Below are 20,661 nucleotides of genomic sequence, written 5' to 3'. Positions count from 1 at the left end.
GATAACACCTTGGAACTCACTTGGCCTTCTCAGTGAGCAGAGGCAAGTTCTCACTGATGAGACCATGACTGAGGAGAAGGAGGGATTCTGCGTTCATGTCTGAATTGAAGATCAGCCCTGTCATGATGTGACGCAGTGCCTCATGCACCTTCCGGACAATCTTCAAGCTTGTGGTGCTCTCCAGAATCTGCAAAGGGACAACCATGAGAGTCAGGAGGGCAGTATGAGGACAATGATCTGCTATATGTATTCAGAAATCATTGGAAAAGCCAGAGCAATTCCTCCCTCATCACATGCTGCCACGAGGCTCCAGCTCTCTACATGAACAGCATCCCATCGCCTCAGCTCTGCCTCAACATCCCTCCCTTTCTCTCCAGCCTCTTTTCAGCCACCAGCCAGTTCACCTATCACCACCAGGACACTCCAGAGCTCATAAGCAAACAAGGGCTCCATTTCTCTGTGAACTTGCACTCTACTCAGAAAAACGTATCTCTGAAAAGGCAATTATTGCACATGGACAGACCCTAAATACATTTTGGTGACATTTCCTTCACGCAAAACAAATCTAACCACAGAGTGGCCTTGCAGGACTTGGGAGCTCTAAAGGAAGCAAGAGTTGTCAGAGGAAGAGGGTATAGGGAACTCATGGTGGGATGTTTCCTCTCTAGCAGAGGTTGAAAGCTTCCCAGAATGCCATTCCCTGCCCTGGACATCAATAGTAAAGTCTCATTTTATGAGCTGGGTGCATACTGCTTTCCAAAAGAAAAATGGGAAGCCGAAGTAGGATTACATAGGTAATTTCACAGTAGCCACTCAGAGGCTCTGGAGTTTCTTTTAGACCATACAGAATTGAGAGTGCCCAGAATTAAGAAAGACTCTGGCTGACTTTTCTTACCTCTTTCAGTGGAAGAATAAGTTTCGTCACCTGGCCCTTTCCTATGAACTTTCCAAGAATTTCATAGGAATCAAAACTCTTGTTCTTGCGTGCTTCCATAACCTTGGAGACAATTCCCTTAACTTCTTTCTCTTCAGCTACATTCCCAAACAATTCTTGATTGAAAATCTTTGGAAATCAGGCAAGAAAACTGAATGAGAAGAGCAGAAAAGCAGAGCCAGATTCCTCCCACAGCAATAGAACATTACAATTTTTCCCCACTCACAGAAAAAAACCAACTCTCCAGGTTTCCCACAAATGAGTCTACCTTTCATTTGTGAACAAAAACCACCTAGTCTGAGCACACCTGATGAGGATGTTGCTCTCACATCCCTCTATGGTGTTGTGATACAAGGAGAGGAACTGCAGTCAGACCAAGATATCTAAATATATCCCATCTGGGTGGTCAGCTGAGCTCCTGGGCTCTGTGGACCGCATTGACTAGATGCCTGTTGACTTGCCCAGCCATTTACAGTACAGGGAAACATAGTTAGATATCTTAATCTTGAACCCATTCCCTCTCAGGATGCAGGGCTCAGGACACAGACCCAGAGATACTGTGCTACTCTACAAGGGGCCTGCTGACATCTCAGTAGAAAACAGTTTCCTTCCTTTGCAGCACACAACCAGCCCTGTTTGCCACCAAGTTCAAGACAAACTACATAAAGCCTACTCCTCCCTCCTCCCAGAACCTGCCCCAGGCACTTCACAATGCTCTTTCCTTCAACCTTGAATAGCTTTTACCTCGATCAGGATATCTAAGCAGGGGTCCAAATCACCAGCACAGAGCCTGGGTGCAAGGCCCTTCAGTAACAGGTTCACAGTGAAAGTCAGCACATGGAGCTAGAGAAAAAGAGAACAGATCATGTTTCCAAACCCCTGCACACACTTCTTTAGTAATATGGGATGGGGAGACTCCCATAGCAGAGACATCACAACTCATACACTACACTTGAGCTCTCATTATAGGAAAAAAATCACTGGGAGGATGAGGATCCATGTACTGGCAGCAGGAAGAGGACCCCTGTCCCTCTACACACTGGCAGGAGGGCTGGAATCTCCTCCTTCCCCAGAGCTCTTACGGATATTTTTAGGCTGTGCTAATTGGTGCTTTCACTGCTACAGCAGCAAGAAGCTCATGCTATTACACTAAAAATTATTCTTAACCCCAACCATCGTGGAAAGAGCAAAGATGAACTAATAGTCAGAGCCTTGGCTCTGGATCTAGGAAGTAAGACTTCAATTAGCATCACCACATACTGTCCGTGCAGTCTCTGCAGCAACTCACCTCAGATGATGCTTGGCCCTAACGACCTTACTGGAAAGATTTCCACTAATCTTATCGGAACCAGAAATTCATCCTTGACCTCCACACTTCAATTCTTCCCTGCTTAGACTCTAAGTTTTTCGGGTACAGACCCTCATTTGACACTTGGTATAACAAAGACTGATGTAGGCACTATAGCAACATTATTTAGTTATATTATACCAAGCTACTACTCTACCAGTGAAAAACAATTACAATAGCAACTTCCTTTTGGATTCTCCTCCTAACGTATTAAAAAAACCTACAGAGAGCAGAACCATCAGCATTACCTGGTACCCATGGACGAGAGTGGATTGCATCTCTTTTAAGATGTACAGAAGGTACTGCACTCCCAACACTTCCATGATTTTAGTGAGGGTGTTACGGGCAATGTCACGGATTTCCTGAAATCTGTTCCTCAGAAACGTGCAGACTTTCAGCAGGATGCTGGAAACAGAGACAGATAGCTTAGTTCACCCCCAAACAGAGAACTAATTACACTGCTAGCTAAGGAGGCTGCTTTTCAGGGCTGTTTCACAACCACAGCTGTATTCAAAGTCAGCCTCACAGAAAGGCTTTATAGTTACACACACATCTACCGTCCTGCAAGACATTTTATTGACTGTTCCTTCCTTCCACTTCCTTCCACTATTTTCTCCCCAGCTCTGCCATCCCTACCTCTGCACCTTGCTTCGCAGCTCTGCTCTTCTTTAAGGATTTACCAAGTTCCTTTCAAACTCAGCTTTACAGAAGCCAAATGCTGACAGAGGGGAACATTACTAGGAAAATAAGTTTCCAAAAAGAGTATGTAAGGACTGTTAGGATGCCCCTCTTGGATTTAGTCTTTTACATAACCACAGCTTGAGAAAGGTGCCTGCACTCACTCCCAGCACAACAAACAGCATTTAAGGACCTCTAATGGGATTTACCTTGGCAGGTTGGCTTCCATCACTTCTTTGGGAAGACACTGCATCATCCTGACCATTGCAAAAGCTAATGGAACACGAACCACCTCGTCATCATTCACAACGTTGGATTTCACAAGCTTGTGTTCCTCGTCTCTTTTAACCTTTTCAAAGAGAGCAGGACACAAAGCACTTTTAATATACATAAATAAATTCTGCTTTTTCTCAGCAAACCCTAGAAGAGGCCAACAAGGCAATTTGCTGTTCTCTGCTGGCCCCAGGTCAGCTAAAGGACAGGTGAGACGAATCCCTATGTTTTCAATACAGAAGCTAAGCTGGGTGACAGCACGTGGCTGAGAAGTTTTCAACAGGCTGCACAACGTGAATTGTTTCACTTGTGTGGTTCAAGCCAGTTATCAGCAGGGAAGTAAAGACACCACACCCACAATGACCAGAGGGTCTGTCAATAGTCTCCATGAGAAAACAAAGTGGATGAAGCCTCTTTTGTGCTTTCAAGTGGTGTCTCTCCAGTTGCATCTGTTTTTTTAATGTGCTGCATTTCCACTGGGCTCTGAAGCAGCACCTCAGCCTTTATAGTAGTAGCACAGGCCTGCAAAACACCTTTCTAATGCCAGCTCCTTACCTTTGCAACAATACACCTGTGCAGTTTAGGCAAGATGCTGACTGTAACTGTGTCTTGAATGTGTTTGATCAGACACTCCAGCTCCTCTTTATTTCGAGGTAAGAAAGAAACAGATTTGGTCACTTGCTTAGCATCTTCAGATGTCTCAGCTGCTTGTTCAGGTTCTGCTGGCTCCTCAGTGAGATTCTTCTCTTTCTTTTCCTCAACCACCTCCTCTTCCCCTTCACTCTGCTCGAGTTCCATGGCTTCTTCAGCCTCCACCCCTGGCTCAAGGTCCATGGCAGCAGCTTCTGTAAAGTAATTGTTAAAAGCACAGGTAAATATAGGAGGCCACAAAAATCGAGCCCTTAAAAGACACTCTTGTGATGGCTTTGTTCTGGACAAAGCTTCTACCTATCATCAGTAACACTGAACAATCAGTAAGCGTCAGATTTGTTTTATTAGGCAGAGAAGCTCTGGCATGCTGGTTTTTAATAACCATCCTTCAGGCCCAGGCTTAAAGCAAAGACTAGGTTACTCTTCAGTTGAACTCCGTAAATAGCTTAGCAAAGGTCACTGCGCTTGAATCTCAGAGAAGCGCCCATTCACTTACATTTGAGAATTTCACAAGGCAAGAGGTACTGACAAGCACAGCTGTGAGATATCCTCCTCCTTCCTCAGAATATCCCAAAGGCCACAACCTCTGAAGGTCCCTTCCAACCCTAGCCATTCTATGATTCTATAAGTAACCACAATGATGAGGAAGCCAAAGATACCACTTCTTCCCATGAAATGGTGAGGAAAGCAAGGCAAGAACATACAGCACCCTTCTCAGGATGCAGATAAGCATGACAGTAGCCAACATCAAGGACAAAAAAAAACCAAACTCAGATGTGTCAGGAGCCACACGCCTGCATGTAGAACTTGGAGACTCCCCCTTAGATTTGCATAAACGCAGCCCAGGCTGTTCTAATTTATGGAGGCCTGAGATGGAGAGGTAATGCAGAGATGTCTCCCTCCACCTCTCCTCACTTTGTCAACACACAGAAGGACAGTCTGCATTGCTCCTGAGGAGGTAAATCAAAACTACCTTCCAATATATACATTTTAAAAAGCTAGGAGTATCTGACCTCAAGAGTAAAATACAAAATTTTGATTAGCTGCACTTTGAGCAGTTAGAGGTAGCGTTTCTACAGTCAGGAGCAGAAAACTCACCTTGGTTGTCAATGGTCAAAAGCTGCTTTTCAAGTGTTTCATGGTCAAAGTGAAAGGCTTCCAGCACTGTCTCTAACAAGCTGTGGAAGGAAAACACAAAGAGATCAGTCCTCTGCACAAAAAGGAGAGACCAACACAACAGAAAACCTTAAAAGTGCTTTTTAGAGAACTTCAGACTTAGTGACCCTGCAGCATAAAGAGGTTTATCCTGAAATAACAACCCAGGAGATAAAAAAAACTGGCTGCTTTTCAGCTAGATGCATTCTGTGACATAGCTCACTATGAAACCTCACAGATGATGGTACTGGAGCCATGGAGGTGTCCCAGGAGCCGGGACAGCCTGACAGAAGCAGAAGTTATTAATGCTGGCATGCACTCAGTGAGATACAGTGTGAGAAGGTAATGACCTGTTAATCCTTCATAGCTGCAGGCTGTAAGGCCACGCCTGCTTTCACTTGCATAAGCCTACCTCAAAATCACCAATTTCTCATCCTAGGAAAGAGGCTAAAATTCACATGATTCTCCTTAAGACACTGAATTTCGCCTTACCAGTCTTTGGAGAAACCTAGAGCAGCATTGCTCACAGTACCTACCTGACTCCCAGCTTCGGACTGATCTGTCCTGTTTGCAGGACATGGATGAAATGCTTTAAGTGGTACAAGTATGCTGACCATGAAAGATGTCGGCAGATAGCTCCAATAACTTCAACTGAGGCTGTTACCATGTTTTCATGCTGCCCAAAAGATACAAATGCAGTTGCTATTAGTGTTCACAATGAACATGTGTCTAAAGCACGCAAGAGTAATGTGTGCCTATTGGGGATGCTTGGGTATTCATCTCTTTCAGATCTCCTCCCAGTCATCAGGTTTAAAAAAAACCCCAAAAAATCCAAAACAACAACAACAAAAAAAAAACCAAAAAACCCCACCAACCATCAGACCCACTTCTTCCAATACTTCTGCACATATTTAACTTTTCTCATATAACTAAATCTATGGGCTCACTTGTGTGAAGAACTGAAAACCAGTCAAGATATTTAACCACAGACACATGGCACATTGCTGGGCTGCGCTGATCAACTAGAAATACAGACTCTTAACCCATTTCTGATGTGAAATAAAATGTGTTTCTTGGTTTCAATCGACACATTCTACCTCCCATTGGTTAGAGAGCAACTGCAGTCACTCTGCTGATGAGCACAGTCTGTATGGCTGCAGGTGCTGGGTCCTGTGCCTAAGCTCTAATTGTTCCAGCTTCAAAAGAATATTTCTGACAGTAGGCAAATCAGACATTTGCTTGGTCTGATGTAAGCAGTTCTGCTGTTCTGATAGCGTGCAGGGAACTGCAGTAGTGTGAAACCTTGCTTTTCCAAGTCACAAGTAGAAAGCCTATCCATATGACATCACAAGTAACTTCACTGCATGTATTTTCAATAAAATGTATGGGAAGTGACGAACAAAACATCACCCTTCAAACTTTAATTACAAAGCTGCTAATGATTTCAGAGGTTTTCAGCTGATTCCTGCAGTTCCCCCGTAGCTCCTGAGAAAATAGTGTTTATTCCCCCCTCAATGACAAGGCACAGCCTGTGTTCCCCACCACACACATCCTGCTGCCAAACAGTGACTAATCTCACAACTGAACAGGAAGACAGCGGTTTGGAGGCAGAATGGGGGAAAAAAACCCCAAAACAACTGATTACAAAAAAATGTAAACAAATATAACCCCAAGTAAAAAACCCAAACAAAAGACACCCCAACCTCCAAACAGTTAAGAGATCCATCTTTGAGAAACAAAACTGGTTTAGCAGATACAGGTCTGGGCTCAGACTGCATGTGCACCTTCCAAACCCTCTTCTCCCTCCAGAAGAAGCACAGCACTCTTGTCTGAAAGGGAACTCTCACTCCACAAACCAATCAACCTTTTAAAGTTGTTGATCTTTTAAGGAGAATCGTATACAAGAAAGGTGAAAATATTCAAATGGATGCATTCAATTTAAAAGCCTACCTTAAGCATTTTTTCACTAAAAATGGCAGTAGTAGCATAAGGCATGATGTAGTTCTGCAGAGATTTAGAAGACAGCACAAGCTTTTCTTCAGTGAGCTGCTTAGCCAGTTTCCTCAGAGCTCGTGCCCTTCTGTGGATCTGAGCCAAACATGAGAAACAGTAATGAGGTGTTGCTTGAAGCACAGCTAGCACAAGGGAGAGCGTTCATTCCGCAGTTCTGAAAATGCCTCAATTTTAAGTAATGACATAAATGTACTATGCTAATTTCCAAGGACAGGGTATTCCCTTTTCCTACAGTCTCTGGGCTTTCGCTAGCCTTTTGCCTCAATAAATATTCCAACTCAATGGGATACTTCACTGTGAAATCACAATCATAAGACTCTGCCATCTTCAGGTATCAGACAAGGGAGGCAACTGATATGAGATGAGAAGGCGTGATAAAATTACAAGGGAAAAATTTAGACTCTACATGTAACTGCTGATGTAGCAAAGGCTCTCTGACTGCATCTCTGAAGCAGGAGAAATGCTGTATTTTCATAATGGAAAGAAAACCAGGAGACAAAGCTTTGTGCAACATTTCTGTTACATAGGTCTGTGAATGAAAAGGGGCTGCAGAGCCTCCAGAGGGAGTAGTAGGAAACAGGACAGAAAAAAACAAAAAGACCTGTTCCCTGCCTATGTCAGAGGGATCCTCAGGACACTGTTGCTGACTGCAAGCTGGGTCATGTACAGATTGTAATGTGGAGTTGCCCGCTCAAGATCATGAACAATCACTTGAAATGTAAGCAATTATTTCAGCTAAATTAGGAAGAGGTAAAAACCAGTGTTGCTAAGTCATAAACTCAAGAAATTTCTAGACAAAAATATGACTTTGATTCACAATCACTCATGTGACAATGCCCACATCCCCTCTTTTTAACAATATCTAACGACACAGGTTCAATTTCTCTGTAAAGACAGCACATAGATGCTTTGGAAAACATTACTCCACAGTAAAATGCCTTTGCTTTGGCAGGGGAGAGAGGCACTAGGGCCTGTTGCCTTTTACCTGCATGTGTTTCATGTTCTCAAAGAAGTCCATGTCGGGATCATGGCAGTTGGTCAACTGGACCAAATCCCTGAATTCGGGATTTGCTGGGAACGTTTGAATGAGGCAGGAAAGCAGTGATGTGTAGTCCTGCTGGATGCTCTGCAAACAGCAAGTAGTGAACATTAAGTACCCCCTGGAGAGGTTGCTATACACGCCTCAGAACATCAGTGCTGTCATTCACAAGTGTTTCAGGCCAACAAGTTCTATTCCTTGGTAATAGCAATTACACCTATATTTTGGACTGCATATAAATTAAAATCTCCACTTCAAAGAATGAGCTACAACTAACTAAAGCTGAACAATGGCAAAGAAACACAAGACAGCTGAGTTCTATAACTTTTCAGATTTTTATAAGTTTATGCTGGGTACCTGCACTTCTTATTCCAGGAAGGGACTCGTAGAACTCACCCAAAAAATGCCTCATATATCTTGGTGTTCAGAAGACAGTTGGAGATGAGTAATCAGAAAGCACTGCCTTACCTCAGTTTTACTCTTCAGTCCCCTTCTCACAGACTCCAGGAGAGTGTGCTGGATTAGCTCCTTGTAGTCATTTTCTGTGTGGTCGATTTCTGCCAGTCGGCGGATAAAACTGGTCAAGCAAAGGCTTGCGTTGTCACTAAGAGCCATATCCCCTAGCTAAGTGGGTAAAGAAATTGTTACCACATGAGTCTGGATATAACACCTCTTTCTCCCCAAAAGACTGGACTGAACAGTACCACTAGACACAACATAACAAGCCCTGTAGAGACCCAGTAACTCTTGAGATCCTTCCTGTAGAAGCTCTAGTCCTGAATTAATACCCACCCTTCCAATCAGGAAAGATCCTTTTCGATTTAACAGCAGGCCCACACAACCAGAACACGGTGCAACAAAAAGAAAAACAACCCTTCAAGACTGTAATATGCCTTTTATACAGTACAAATTGACTGAACAGTTCCAGGGCTTACTGATAGAAAGATTGACTGTGCTTGGGTGAGCCTTCTTGCTGCATGGTACTTGCCATCCTGGACATGCAGGTGAAAAGGCAAATGGATAAAACTCAAAAACAGTTGTTTGTAAAAAACTCAAATATGTTCTTTGAATGTTTTGCAGTGTGAAAAAACAGCCAATGGAAGGAAAAAAAAAATTACACTGAGGGTGGTAGAACACTGGAATAGGTTGCCCAGAGAGGTGGCAGATGCCCCGTCCCTGGAAACATTCAAGGTCAGGTTGAATGAGGCTCTGAGCAACCTGATCTGGTTGGAGATGTCCCTGGTCCTTGCAGGGAAGTTGGACTAGATGACCTTTAAAGATGCCTTCCAACCCTAATGATTCTACAATTCTAAATAACTCTTAAGTTAGATTCACCATGGACATGTGATGCACAAGCGAGAGAAGGAACATTCAGCCAACCTGGATGGTATAGAAGCAGTTGTGCAAAACGGGGATGAGGAAGTCGGTATCCACTGCTTGCATTTCCTTGATGTGGGATGTGATTGACTGGAATGCTGACAGACGTACATCGAAGTCAACATCATCGAGATGTCGTTGATCAAAGGCATTCAGCTAAGAGAGAACAACAAGTTGTTCATGAAAAAGGCCAGAAACATGACAATACAATGTTGTGGAAAAAAGTGAGCAAAGAAACTGTGCATACCTTAACAACATCAGTAATATACTTCAATTCACTGTCCAACTCAGATAAAGTCTAAAAAGAAACATAAAAGAAAATAGTTAGACTGTTATAGTTGTTACAAATTTGGAGGACTCAAGACTTCACCACTTGAGACAAAAAATAAACAACAGTGTCAATCTTTCTCTTGTTAGAAGCTTAATAAAAGCCATCTTTCTGTAAATTGGAAGATGTGTGTTTTAAGTTCCTGAGTTTCCAAATGCCTATACCAAGTGTTTCCTGGGTTTTCCTGCTAAAAAAAAAGTTATGTAAGCCACTTGAAAGAAGTACAAAACAGTCTGACTGCTATAAATCTGTGAGAGAAGAACAGAAATGAAAATCACCTTCCAGACACTGAAATCTATTCTTACTTCATAAAGATACAGGATTTGTCATGGATGAAGTGTGCTTTATTCGGCTTCTCTTACACAAAAGAACCCTGGTGATGCTCAGATCAACCAGGCTGTAAGCCAAAACTTCTACAAATCTTCTGCAGCTCATTAACTTCTATCATATACAATTCTGTTAATTTCACTTCAGAGATGGTGTAGATTAGAAAGGTTTTTAAGTTCTTGTACAACAAAGATAAATACTGCTATTTATTTTGTTCTTGGTCTCTTAGAACAAGTTTAAAAAGCAAAAATGCAATACCTCAAATACCAAGCACAACTTATGTCGAGACAGTTTGTTCTGGATGACAGAAAAAAGCTTTGCCAGTGGTTTGAGAAAGCTTGTAGGGTTTGAGCAATGCCTCAGCAAGTTCTGCACTGTCTCCAGAATGTCAATCTCTGTAGCCTGAAAGAGACAGATAACTGTCAATAAATACTGAAATCTCATGAGATTATTTTATTTCCTTGGGAAATATTTCAAGACACAGAGTGAACTTAATCAATGTGCTGTATTTCATTAAGATCAGATACTGAATGAGAATAAAGAATTAGGAGGACACACTCAATGCAATCATCAAATCTCTCAGAAGCAGTTCCAACCTTTCAATTAGACACAAGCAGAGTGTTAGAGAAGAGTGTCATCACGATGAAGACTACTTTTTTGTCTTTCCTCAAATGACTCAAAGGTCAAGAGAACTAATAGAGCTTTAAAAAGCAGTCTTTCTTTAACCTGTGAAACAAACATTATTAACAGCATCATACACTTGTATGATCTCCCTGAATGGAAAGTATATACGGTCCCCTAATTTATTCACAGATTTAAAAATCAAGAATCCTCTGTGAACAATTAAATGACTACTTGGAAAGCAGAAGCAACACACTGCTGCCTAGCAGCTCTTTCTGCAAACCTAAAATCTCTCATTGAGCAACTGTATGTCTTTCAAGAAAAAGAAGACCCAAGCCTTGATGCAAGGATTCAGGCAATCAAGCTCAATAATCAATAGATTAATTCATTGTAGATGAGACTATTTCTGAAAACAAGGTTTGGCAGTGAGAGTAACTCAGACAAAATAGTCTACCAAGATCCTCACTGCTTGATTCATTAAATGGTTTACAAACGCCTAAGCCACGGAAAGCTCTGCTTCCTTCAACTGCAGCCCATATGCTTTGCATGCTTGAGGAATTTAGGATTTTAGGGTAGTTTCAGTTCTGAGACACACTTCTGTACCCACAGACGGACGCCTTAAGAGTGGAAGGAGAGCAGAATGGAAGCAGGAGACATGGAAGCATGTTAATAGCACTGTATTATGTTTGCCTTTCACCTTGCAACAGACCAGCGTAGCACTGCCCACTACACAGCACGTACTGCATACTCAACCATGTCTATTCATCTTGCTGTCCAGATGCTGTGAGTTTGGATTTGAGGTGCATAAAATCCACAGCATTTATCTCAAACGCTGCAAGGAATTCGGAGGATTGACTACAGAGGCAAAGGAGGTAAAGACTGCATAAAAACTTCTGCAGACCTTCCCCAAGAAAAGGGGGAACAGAGTCAGCCTGGGCAATGGCAAATCCCTGCAAAGTATTCAGTGTTTCACACACACAACACGCAACAGCATAGTGTTCTTAGCAGACTACAAACACAAGAAAACTTGACTTCAGGCTAATAATGAGAAACAGCACCTTAAACAAATACACTTTATTAAAAGAAAAATGTTTAATAGAGGGGAAGGTAATTTCTACCTACCTGCTCCATGTTACTCTGATAAAGGAAAGGGAGAAGAAGGCTCACAAGCACTGAATTCTGACTCTTTTCTTGTATAAATTTGCTGATCCTGCAAAATGAAACAAGGTAATTTACTATTTTATATAGATCCAATCTATAGTACAGAGCAAAGAACTCATACTAGTGCCATATCACAGGGCTTTGTCAGCCCATCCAGGCTAATAGAGTGTATGCACCAAAATCATGGTATCGGCTCAAGTATTCAGTTCCACATGACTGTAGGTATTTCTGTACCTTTTCCTACCCCTAAGAGGCACGGGGTTTGAGTACAAGCAATAGAAACACAATCAATTTCTGAAAACTTCTTGCCTCCGTCACCAGCAACTTGCAAGGTCAATGACAGATGCAGGCATTTACTGTTCTAAATGTAAAATAGTTGGACACATAATGTTTTTTTAATTTGGAAACTATTAGAAAAAAAACCTCTTTCTTCCTCCCTCCTTCCAACTTTTTAACTATTTTGAGCTCTAAAGAATCACTTACTTGGAAAGTATACTCAGCTCTTTGCTGACTTGAGCTCTGAACTTCTTCTTTCTCACCTTCTCTGCATTTAACATTGTTTTGCTGAAGTACTGAAGTATGGCAGGAACATGAGGCAGAACCAAGCGGCAACCTAGGCTGAGGGTCTCTGGAAGGGATACAACAGTTAGCAACACCCAGTTTTGTACCACAAGCAACAGAAGGCAGATCCAACCCTACACAAAGGGAGAAGAAATGCAGACAAAGTAGATTTCATCAGTGGAAGGGGAAAAAAAAAAAAAAATCAATGGGAGCTATGAATGTGCAGGGCAGCTGCCTGCTGGGAACATGCACCAGCATCTGCTGAGACCAAGTTGAACCTGTCTGAGCTAGGGACCAAAGAAAGCAGACACAGAGCACAAAAGCTCTCCTCACAGATTTCAGTAACAGCCTCGGTAAGTGTGGGCTTATCAACAGGTACCAAGGATGTTCCTCAAAAGTAGTAACCATCTCCTAAAATGGCTGAAGCATTTACAGATGTAGTTTTCTTCATCCTACCACTGAGCTCTTGTGCAGATCACAGCTGCCGTATCAAGGGCACAGTGATGAGTGCTCTCCTCTCCACTCCCTTGGAGTGCTACAGGTGAAAGATGGCTCCATAGCATCAAACACAGCACACCACCCTTCCTGTCTACTACCGCTCAAAGATAAAAGGAATCAATGGCAGGTCCTTCTTGTCAGAGAGCATAGACTAAACATCAAAGTGATAAATAACCATATGCCTACAAGGAGTGGGCCTTTATATAAAACCTAATGTTAGGCTCAGAGTCAAGTCAGCAATGCAGTTCTTGAAGTTATCATATGAGTCAAAACTCCAGAGACAAAACAAGTCAACAACACAAACATTTCCCTTCTTCATAAGGAGTTTCTCCATGCGCAGGACCCTGACACTCAAATGTGGATCTCACCAGTCATTAGACAAGCAGGACTTTACAGTTCTTGAGCATGCCAAAACAAATTTGTACATCGCCATTTCCATCTCCACTGGGAGGTCTCCTTCTCTGGTATTCTCAGCCAGACCAAGGACAACTTAACCATAATCTAACACCTCCATCCAAAGCACCTATGACTCTCTTACACAGGCATACCTTCTGTCACGTCTCCAGTGACCATGACAACACAGTCAGACACGCTCAAACTGGAAATCTGCTCCGTGGGTTCAAAATCTGGGCTGTTGAGAAGGCTATCAGCTATGTCCATCACAAGACTGGATGTGGCCTCAGACAGATTCTTGGCTGACAGCACAGCAAACACATTTGATAGTATATCACAATCTGGGTGATCTGGCTTCTGCTTGGCCAGTAAGGGGAAATACCTGAAAGAAAGATTATAAAAAAGGTTGGCTGAAAATTTAAATTTAGAACTTCATAATTCTTTTGTACAAAAAGTCACACAAAAAGATAATGACTGTCTTCTACTTCCAACAAGGAAAAAGCACCAAAAAAAAAAAAAAAAAAAAATCATCGAATGACAGTGTCATGAAAAACAACATGAATGGAGATTGAGAGGTCATCAAGTCCCTTTTCTTGCTTCAAGATAGCATCATCTCAACCTAACTGTTTCTCCACAGATATTTGTCCAGGTCTCCTGTCAGTCTGCTCCTAACCTAATGATCCAATACCATTTTTTACAGAAGTCTGTATGTAAGCTCTTCATGCCTACAAATGATGTGTCTTAAAACAAATACTGGATACTTTAGCAAAGGAAAAACAGTGAGTCTGTGGAAGAGGCAAAAAATCACTCAAGACAGCTGAGCTTGAATTTCTCATAATGTCTTCATCAAAAAAGCTCTCTTACTACTTTCAGTATCAGAATGTTAGTCACACATTCTGTGCTGAACCTGCCCACGTTCTTTCATAAAATAGAAATAGGGAATTAAAAAACATTAATGAAATGATAGATTGTAAAACTGACTTCCCACCTAGCAAGACTAAGAAGTCATTGCTCAAGACACAGAAGTCAGCTCTCCTCCTCACCCATCAGCTGCATTTGGGCTACATATGCGCTTAGTTGTTAATATACAGAAAAAACAGCCCACTAAAAAGACAGTAACTGCATAAAGTGGAAAGCTTAACAACTGCATCTGGACTACTATCAGAAGAATAGCAGTCTATATGGAAAAAGAAAATATGGGTTTTGACCCAATTATTCATAACCTGTCAGTGTTCTCTTTTTCCCTTGAATTTTGTGTACTCAGGAGAAGTACATATGCTTCTTTGTAAGGAGAAGACTTACCTGGGATTCTTACTCCAGATGTGAATAATTTTGAGCAGAAAAGTTGGAGAATACTGACTCTCTGAAGCCAATCTGCAGACCTAAAGGAGATGAAAATAAGATACCAAAGCAACATGAGCAGGTAAAGTAATTTGAAAATTTCATCTCTAAAAAAGACCTCACTACAATCTATAGTTTACTTTTTTCAGAAAGTGATTTCATAATTATTTTTCCAGCTTCCTCAGTATTTGCGGAATCACTCTTAGTTTATCTTACTCCTATTTATACACTATTCCAGCTACCATTTTTGCCCTCATCTTGCAGCTGGCTCCCCATGGAACCTCACATTTGCCGTAGAGACCTAGCAACCTCTTCCAGACGAACCTATGAGATCCCAAGCACAACACCCAAGACTCACTCCTCCCACACTTCCTATGTCTTGGCCGCAGCACATACTGTTCCAGTACCTGCTCTATGTGTCCACGGCCTCATTGCTATAAAAGCACCCTCTCTGCTCAGGGACAGGCTTGAGCACTGCGTTGCTCCCCAGGATGGGATCTCCTAACAAGGTTTTTTGTCCAAAATAACCCCATCTAAGAGTTGCCTAGCCTAAGCCCCACACAGTAGCTGCTGCTCCTTCACATGACTGAATGCAGGCAAAAGAGAACCAGTGCGCAGGTCTGGCTCCCTCCTCTCTGCCACACTGCAACCTAATAGGCTGCATGCAAGTCACACAGTTCGGTTTCCACTCTGACCACAGCTGGACTGTCAGCAGGGCACCGTTAGTGAACACACAGGCAGGGGAAGCTCCAGTGCATTTGGAGGCAACAGTGAGGATGGTGCATGTGGGATTTGGACCAGCTCAGTCTGGGCTCAAGACAAGAGCATAAGAGAAAAGGTGGCACGTCTGGCTGTCACAGCCAGGGTCTTAGAAAGCTTCTTCTCCTGCACCCAAAGGCTGGTAATGTTATTGCTCTGCATAAAACAGAGCTTTTGTGAATGATGTACAGTAAACCGTTAATCTAATCCTGCAGGAATGCTGCTGTGCAAGCTAATGATATTGAGCCTCTGCAGCAAATTCCTGGGGTATGAAGAGCAGCAAACTCCAGTTCCAAGTACAAGAAGTTTAAAACAATTTACCCTCTCCATAAGTTTTTATACACCTTGGTTCCAGTCTTAAAAAAGGAAAGCACACAAGTCAAACTATTCTTCTGCCAAAACCAGATCTTCATGGAGTTCACCTGTAGAGACTCCCTCTAGAGGGAGCTTCTGGATCATACTACCATCCAACCTCCAAAACCAGCTCTGTCTTCCTGACATCTATAGGTCAACAGGAATTCTAACTATTCAAGAATTTTACATCTTGTTCAGATTTACTCAGCATTTCCAAACACAATGCTCCCTGAAAGCCTTAAGTGCTTTGCCGACTTAAAGCCCGAACCACATGCTTGAACAGCTCTGGGACTGCAGTAGATGTTTACTGCTTTGCCCAAGTGGCACCCTGGCCATGAAAAGACTCCACCAACCAGGAACATACAACTCCCTGTTGCTCAGTTCAGTGAAATACAGAGCTACATGCACTGCTTGAAACTATTTTATCTCTGTTTGTCCACATACACATGACATCACATTGTTACTGGTAAAGCAAAGAAACAGGGTAGGAGTAAACAAATGCAATGCCTGGATAAACAGATTTGGGGTTTCATAAACCACAGTGGTTACTCCTGGTGCTCTTTGACAGGCTTTTCTGCTGCAAGGAAGCTGGACATTTGGAAACCTCAAAAGGCTCAGTGAAAGAGCTCTGTTGGAGCCAGCCCATCTTGCTCTGTTATCCTTTGGGTGGAGGCGACTGCCTTTGGAGCAGACAACCCAGCAGCTGGTACAGGCATTCCCTGATAACCTCAGAGCCCAGTTGCACTGACACAGCCAGCACAATTTCATTTTAAATACTGTGTGTTCTCTCTCCCTCTCACAATATTGCATTTTCCCAACTCAGAGGTGATCTGAATTTCTCTGATGAAGGCCGCACCACTGTGCTTTGTTTCTGTGCTCACACCGGACTCCCAGCAGGCAGGCACAAGAGCACACAGCCCACTGACAGACTCTGCTGGCTCCTTCCTTTCCTGCAGCAGCATTTGGTTCCTAGTCCCCTACCACAGGCCCAACAAGTGTCACACAGGAAAGCAGCAAAGCAGAAGTGACTGGTATTTTGCTTTCCTGAAGCATCCAGGGAAGAAGTCTGTTTCTGTGGTTAAAGAACAAAGAAATGGCATCGATTTTATTCAGATGAATTAATTTGTACTTTAGCCTGTGACTTGATCATTCCAGAACTAATTAGACATGAGCCAAGAAACTGGCCTTGCACAGTCCCATCAGAATGCGAGAATCTGTCTGAGGCCACATTCAATCCTGTGATACACACAGCTCACACAATGGACTCCAGTGCAGCTGAAGCTCTCTGCATGGTACACGTTACACACAAGTTGTTTGGAAGAACAAGAAATACTTACCTGAGGCCATACCACTGCATGGAAAACTGCATCAATCTCTTCCACACTATAGCTGTAGGTCTCATAATCAGAAAAAAACTCTGCCACAAGCTTAAGTCCAAGACGTCTCAAGTTCTTCAGTGGATTAATCAGCCTAGGTTGGACCTGCAAAAACAAAATAAATCTCCCCCCAGTAAGACCTCTGGAGAACAACTACTAACTACTGGCTCTGAAATTAAATACAATTCATTGACCACAGATAAAACCTTTGCTGGAACTATCACAATGTTCTTCTGTTTTCTCTTGTAACTTGTTCACAGTAGCAATCTACCTCTCACAGCTGACCTAAATTTTTCTAAGAGGTGGCTGTTCCTGCACTGAATCAGTTACACAGGACTCCTTCAGCTCATGAAAATGTATGCTGACAGGTTTGAAGTAGCATCTGTCCTTTTTGGACAAAAGGCAGACAAGTACACCGCAGTTACATTTCCAGCCCCAACACTTAAATAATTCTGGTTTACACAGGAAAGGATCCAAATCAGCTCTTGAAAGTGAAGTTGTACTTTGCACACTGAGATCTACTGGGGAGAAAAGAAATCAACAGACAAGGAGAAGGGGGAGGAATATAAAAGGTAAGAATGTGAATCACCTCTTCCAGCAGCACAGGGGGGGAATACAGCATTGGATTACAGAAGGATGCTTCCTGTACCCATTTAGTGGTTACGTTCCATAATCTTTCTTGGGGAAAACATTTCACTACGGAAATCAGCCGCACAGCGAATCATGAAGTTATTCATGCACTGCTGCATTCTGACTCTTCTCCCTGAGAAGAACCTTGACTTGAGTAACCTAAATTATTTCCATACCGTGCAATGCAGCTCATAGCACAAACACATGAAGCTCTGCAATGCAGAGGTACTGAACTTCAGTCTCAGAAACAACACAGCCACATCAGAGCAAACAAAGGTCACTCTCCAAGACTGAAGCTATGTCTTGGGTTCCTTGAGGTCTCCAGCATGTATCATGATCCACCACACAGAAAAAATACCTCTATCTCTTATTTTGCAAAGCAGCTTCGGTGTCAAAGCCTCACTGAAAGACATCACAATTCTTTTACTTGATGTACCTATGGACTTCTGAAGACACTACCATGCAATACACTTCTGTACTCCCCCTGCACCAGATATTACAGGTCAAAACACAAAGACAAGATGGTGGAAAACGAATCAAACGTGCTCTTGCCCAGGACATCTCAAGCTATGCTGAATGTGTACTAATGGTGTGCAATCAGCTTCCAGGCAGCAAAGGAGCTGCTTGAAAGGCCAAAGAAAGTACAAACCAGGCCGCTATTGCTAATGGTGACCGCCAAGTGAAATAATTTTGGATCTTCCACTGTTCAATCGCAGTAAGAGCAGTCCTCTGAGATTAACTCTTTTAGAGGACAAAGAAATTCAATACTAAACACAATCAGTAGGAAACAGTAAATTAATAACTTGTCTTAAAACTGTCAAAGTTGACGTTTAACTCTCCAGGCAGTAACAGTCTGCAATAAATTACTCTCAAAATCCAAGAATGTCTTCTAATCATTAGCTAAGACAAACAGATTTCTCACACTCTTCCTTGAGCTTTTAACATCTCCTGGGCTATTAAAGTGCTAAATTAAGTTCAGAAAAATGACAGACTGTCACTCTGCACATTATGCAACTCTGACAGGATTACTACAGTAACCCTGGCAAAACGTGACTATCAGCAATGAATGAAGCAGCTTTTAAAACTCCATTCCCAGCACAAAACATGTAGCCACATGCAATTCATTGCTTAAGTCAGACTGTAGGATGCTGCCATCCTAAAATTTGCTTATCCCCTTCATAAATTAGGGCAGTGACAAGGTTCTGTGCAGCCTGCAGGCAACTATGAGACCTTAGATGCTGCTTGACTGCAAGGGCTTGCTTTGTTTGACGGACTGTTTTCAAGGCAAGTTCTAACCTCAAATGCTCACAGATGGGTCTTGGCAAGAACACACACACATGGTGACAAAACATTCATGACCTAACACCACTTGCTTAGTCTATCATCACATAATTCCTTCCAACACACCACTTGCTCAGTCTATCATCTCATAATTCCTTTCAACACTGCAGTGATGATGGTGACTGTGCAGTTTGCTTGTTTTGCACATAACATATGATCAGGCTCCGCACTGGACCAGACCTGAGCTTTCCTTTCTGGACTGAAGCCTGGCAAAGGCACTAGTTCCAGAAAGACAGAAAAGCCTGGCTCAATGTCATGGCTTCCAAAGAGCTGGCAATAGACCCTCTGAGATAGCTGGGCTAGAGCTCAGGGATCTCTTTGCTGCTCTCCCAGGCACAGAGCAGCAGTAAGCCAACATGCTGCATCTTTAGGTGCAGCCAATCTTTAACAGAATGTTGTCCTCACCTGACCCTTGCTGCACTTACAGCCACTGCACACTAAGGGAAAACACATCCGCAGTGCTCTGCAGATATCTTACTGAGACTTAAATTGTGACACTGGATTCCCCTGCTCAAATGTTTTATCCTTGTAGTCAAGAAACTACATCTTTAAGGCCAATTTCAACTTCCAGCTGTAAGTTCTTGTCATGTTCTTACAATAAATCATTTAGCCCTCCTTCATGCCCATCTGCCCACAGAGCAGGCAGGTAGCAAGCAGAGATCACCTCCAACTCTCTCCTTAGCAACTCACACAAAAACACAGTCCAAAGCAGGTTTCTGAATACATTAACTCCACCTGCACTGCCTGAGCCCTGTAGCACTTTCAGACAAATATCACTGGCCTCTTATTTTTGACAGACATCTAATTGCTAAGCTTCACTCCATGCTGGCATTAAACTTATCTTTATCCAAACCAGTGAGGGTGTGTGTACATGTGCAAGCTAAAGGGAGGAGGAGGGAAAGGATTTTGATTTACTTGTTTGTTTGTACATAGTTTGCGTATATTGTACCTTCTCTCTTTGCTGAAGGATGCAGGATACCACAGCCGTCATGCAGAGCAGGATCTGTAGAATTTCAGGCAGGTACTGATGGATCAAATGTCCCATGTTTTTTAACACAACTTCAAGACCGTTGAAGAGGCTATGCTGACGCCCAAGAGGCAGGACTTTAGCTAAATCCAGCTCTGACATACTTCGAAGCACTGCAGTCTGGCAAGGCCCTGCGACAGGCAAAGGGACAACAACTTATCTAAAGAAGCACCATGAAAATACTGAAAATAATTTTCAATGAAAAATAGTGCAATTTGGCCCTAAACTACAGATCCTCCCATTCAGCTTTTTAAATAAGGACAGCTCTGGGTCTCCATCTCTCTCTGACACTCAGACATCTCCTACTGCTACAGTACCAGAGCACTTCACAATCCTGTTAATTGCCATCATACACAGGCTAGCCTACGACGCCAGCGATGGCTCACCCCTGGCCTGCTACAGCGTACTTGCACAGCTGTGGCAAGTCATTCAGTTTTTGTGGCCTTGGACCTGTAAAACAGAGCAATCACACTTTG

At 42.8% G+C, this 20,661-nt stretch overlaps 1 protein-coding gene across 1 annotated transcript in view; it reads right to left on the bottom strand.

Annotated features, from left to right (window-relative positions):
• The window catches only part of UTP20 (UTP20 small subunit processome component), a 62,780-nt gene that overhangs the window by 16,450 nt on the left and 25,669 nt on the right, over positions 1-20,661 (bottom strand). The window contains exons 27-46 of the mRNA XM_086750951.1: positions 20,108-20,316; positions 17,149-17,292; positions 14,660-14,739; positions 13,513-13,739; positions 12,389-12,533; positions 11,867-11,954; positions 10,382-10,525; positions 9,716-9,766; positions 9,472-9,624; positions 8,560-8,715; positions 8,038-8,178; positions 6,990-7,127; positions 5,576-5,715; positions 4,983-5,062; positions 3,789-4,078; positions 3,170-3,309; positions 2,531-2,687; positions 1,679-1,777; positions 896-1,063; positions 21-187 (exon numbers count right to left, since the gene is read on the bottom strand). Coding sequence (XP_086607077.1) covers positions 21-187; positions 896-1,063; positions 1,679-1,777; positions 2,531-2,687; positions 3,170-3,309; positions 3,789-4,078; positions 4,983-5,062; positions 5,576-5,715; positions 6,990-7,127; positions 8,038-8,178; positions 8,560-8,715; positions 9,472-9,624; positions 9,716-9,766; positions 10,382-10,525; positions 11,867-11,954; positions 12,389-12,533; positions 13,513-13,739; positions 14,660-14,739; positions 17,149-17,292; positions 20,108-20,316 — 2,917 coding nt within the window. The remainder of the gene's footprint in view (positions 1-20; positions 188-895; positions 1,064-1,678; positions 1,778-2,530; positions 2,688-3,169; positions 3,310-3,788; positions 4,079-4,982; positions 5,063-5,575; positions 5,716-6,989; positions 7,128-8,037; positions 8,179-8,559; positions 8,716-9,471; positions 9,625-9,715; positions 9,767-10,381; positions 10,526-11,866; positions 11,955-12,388; positions 12,534-13,512; positions 13,740-14,659; positions 14,740-17,148; positions 17,293-20,107; positions 20,317-20,661) is intronic.

Source organism: Chlamydotis macqueenii, chromosome 1 (assembly GCF_036417535.1).
Source record: "Chlamydotis macqueenii isolate bChlMac1 chromosome 1, bChlMac1.mat, whole genome shotgun sequence".
Lineage (NCBI taxonomy): Eukaryota > Metazoa > Chordata > Aves > Otidiformes > Otididae > Chlamydotis > Chlamydotis macqueenii.
This window is presented reverse-complemented; position numbering and strand designations above follow the sequence as displayed.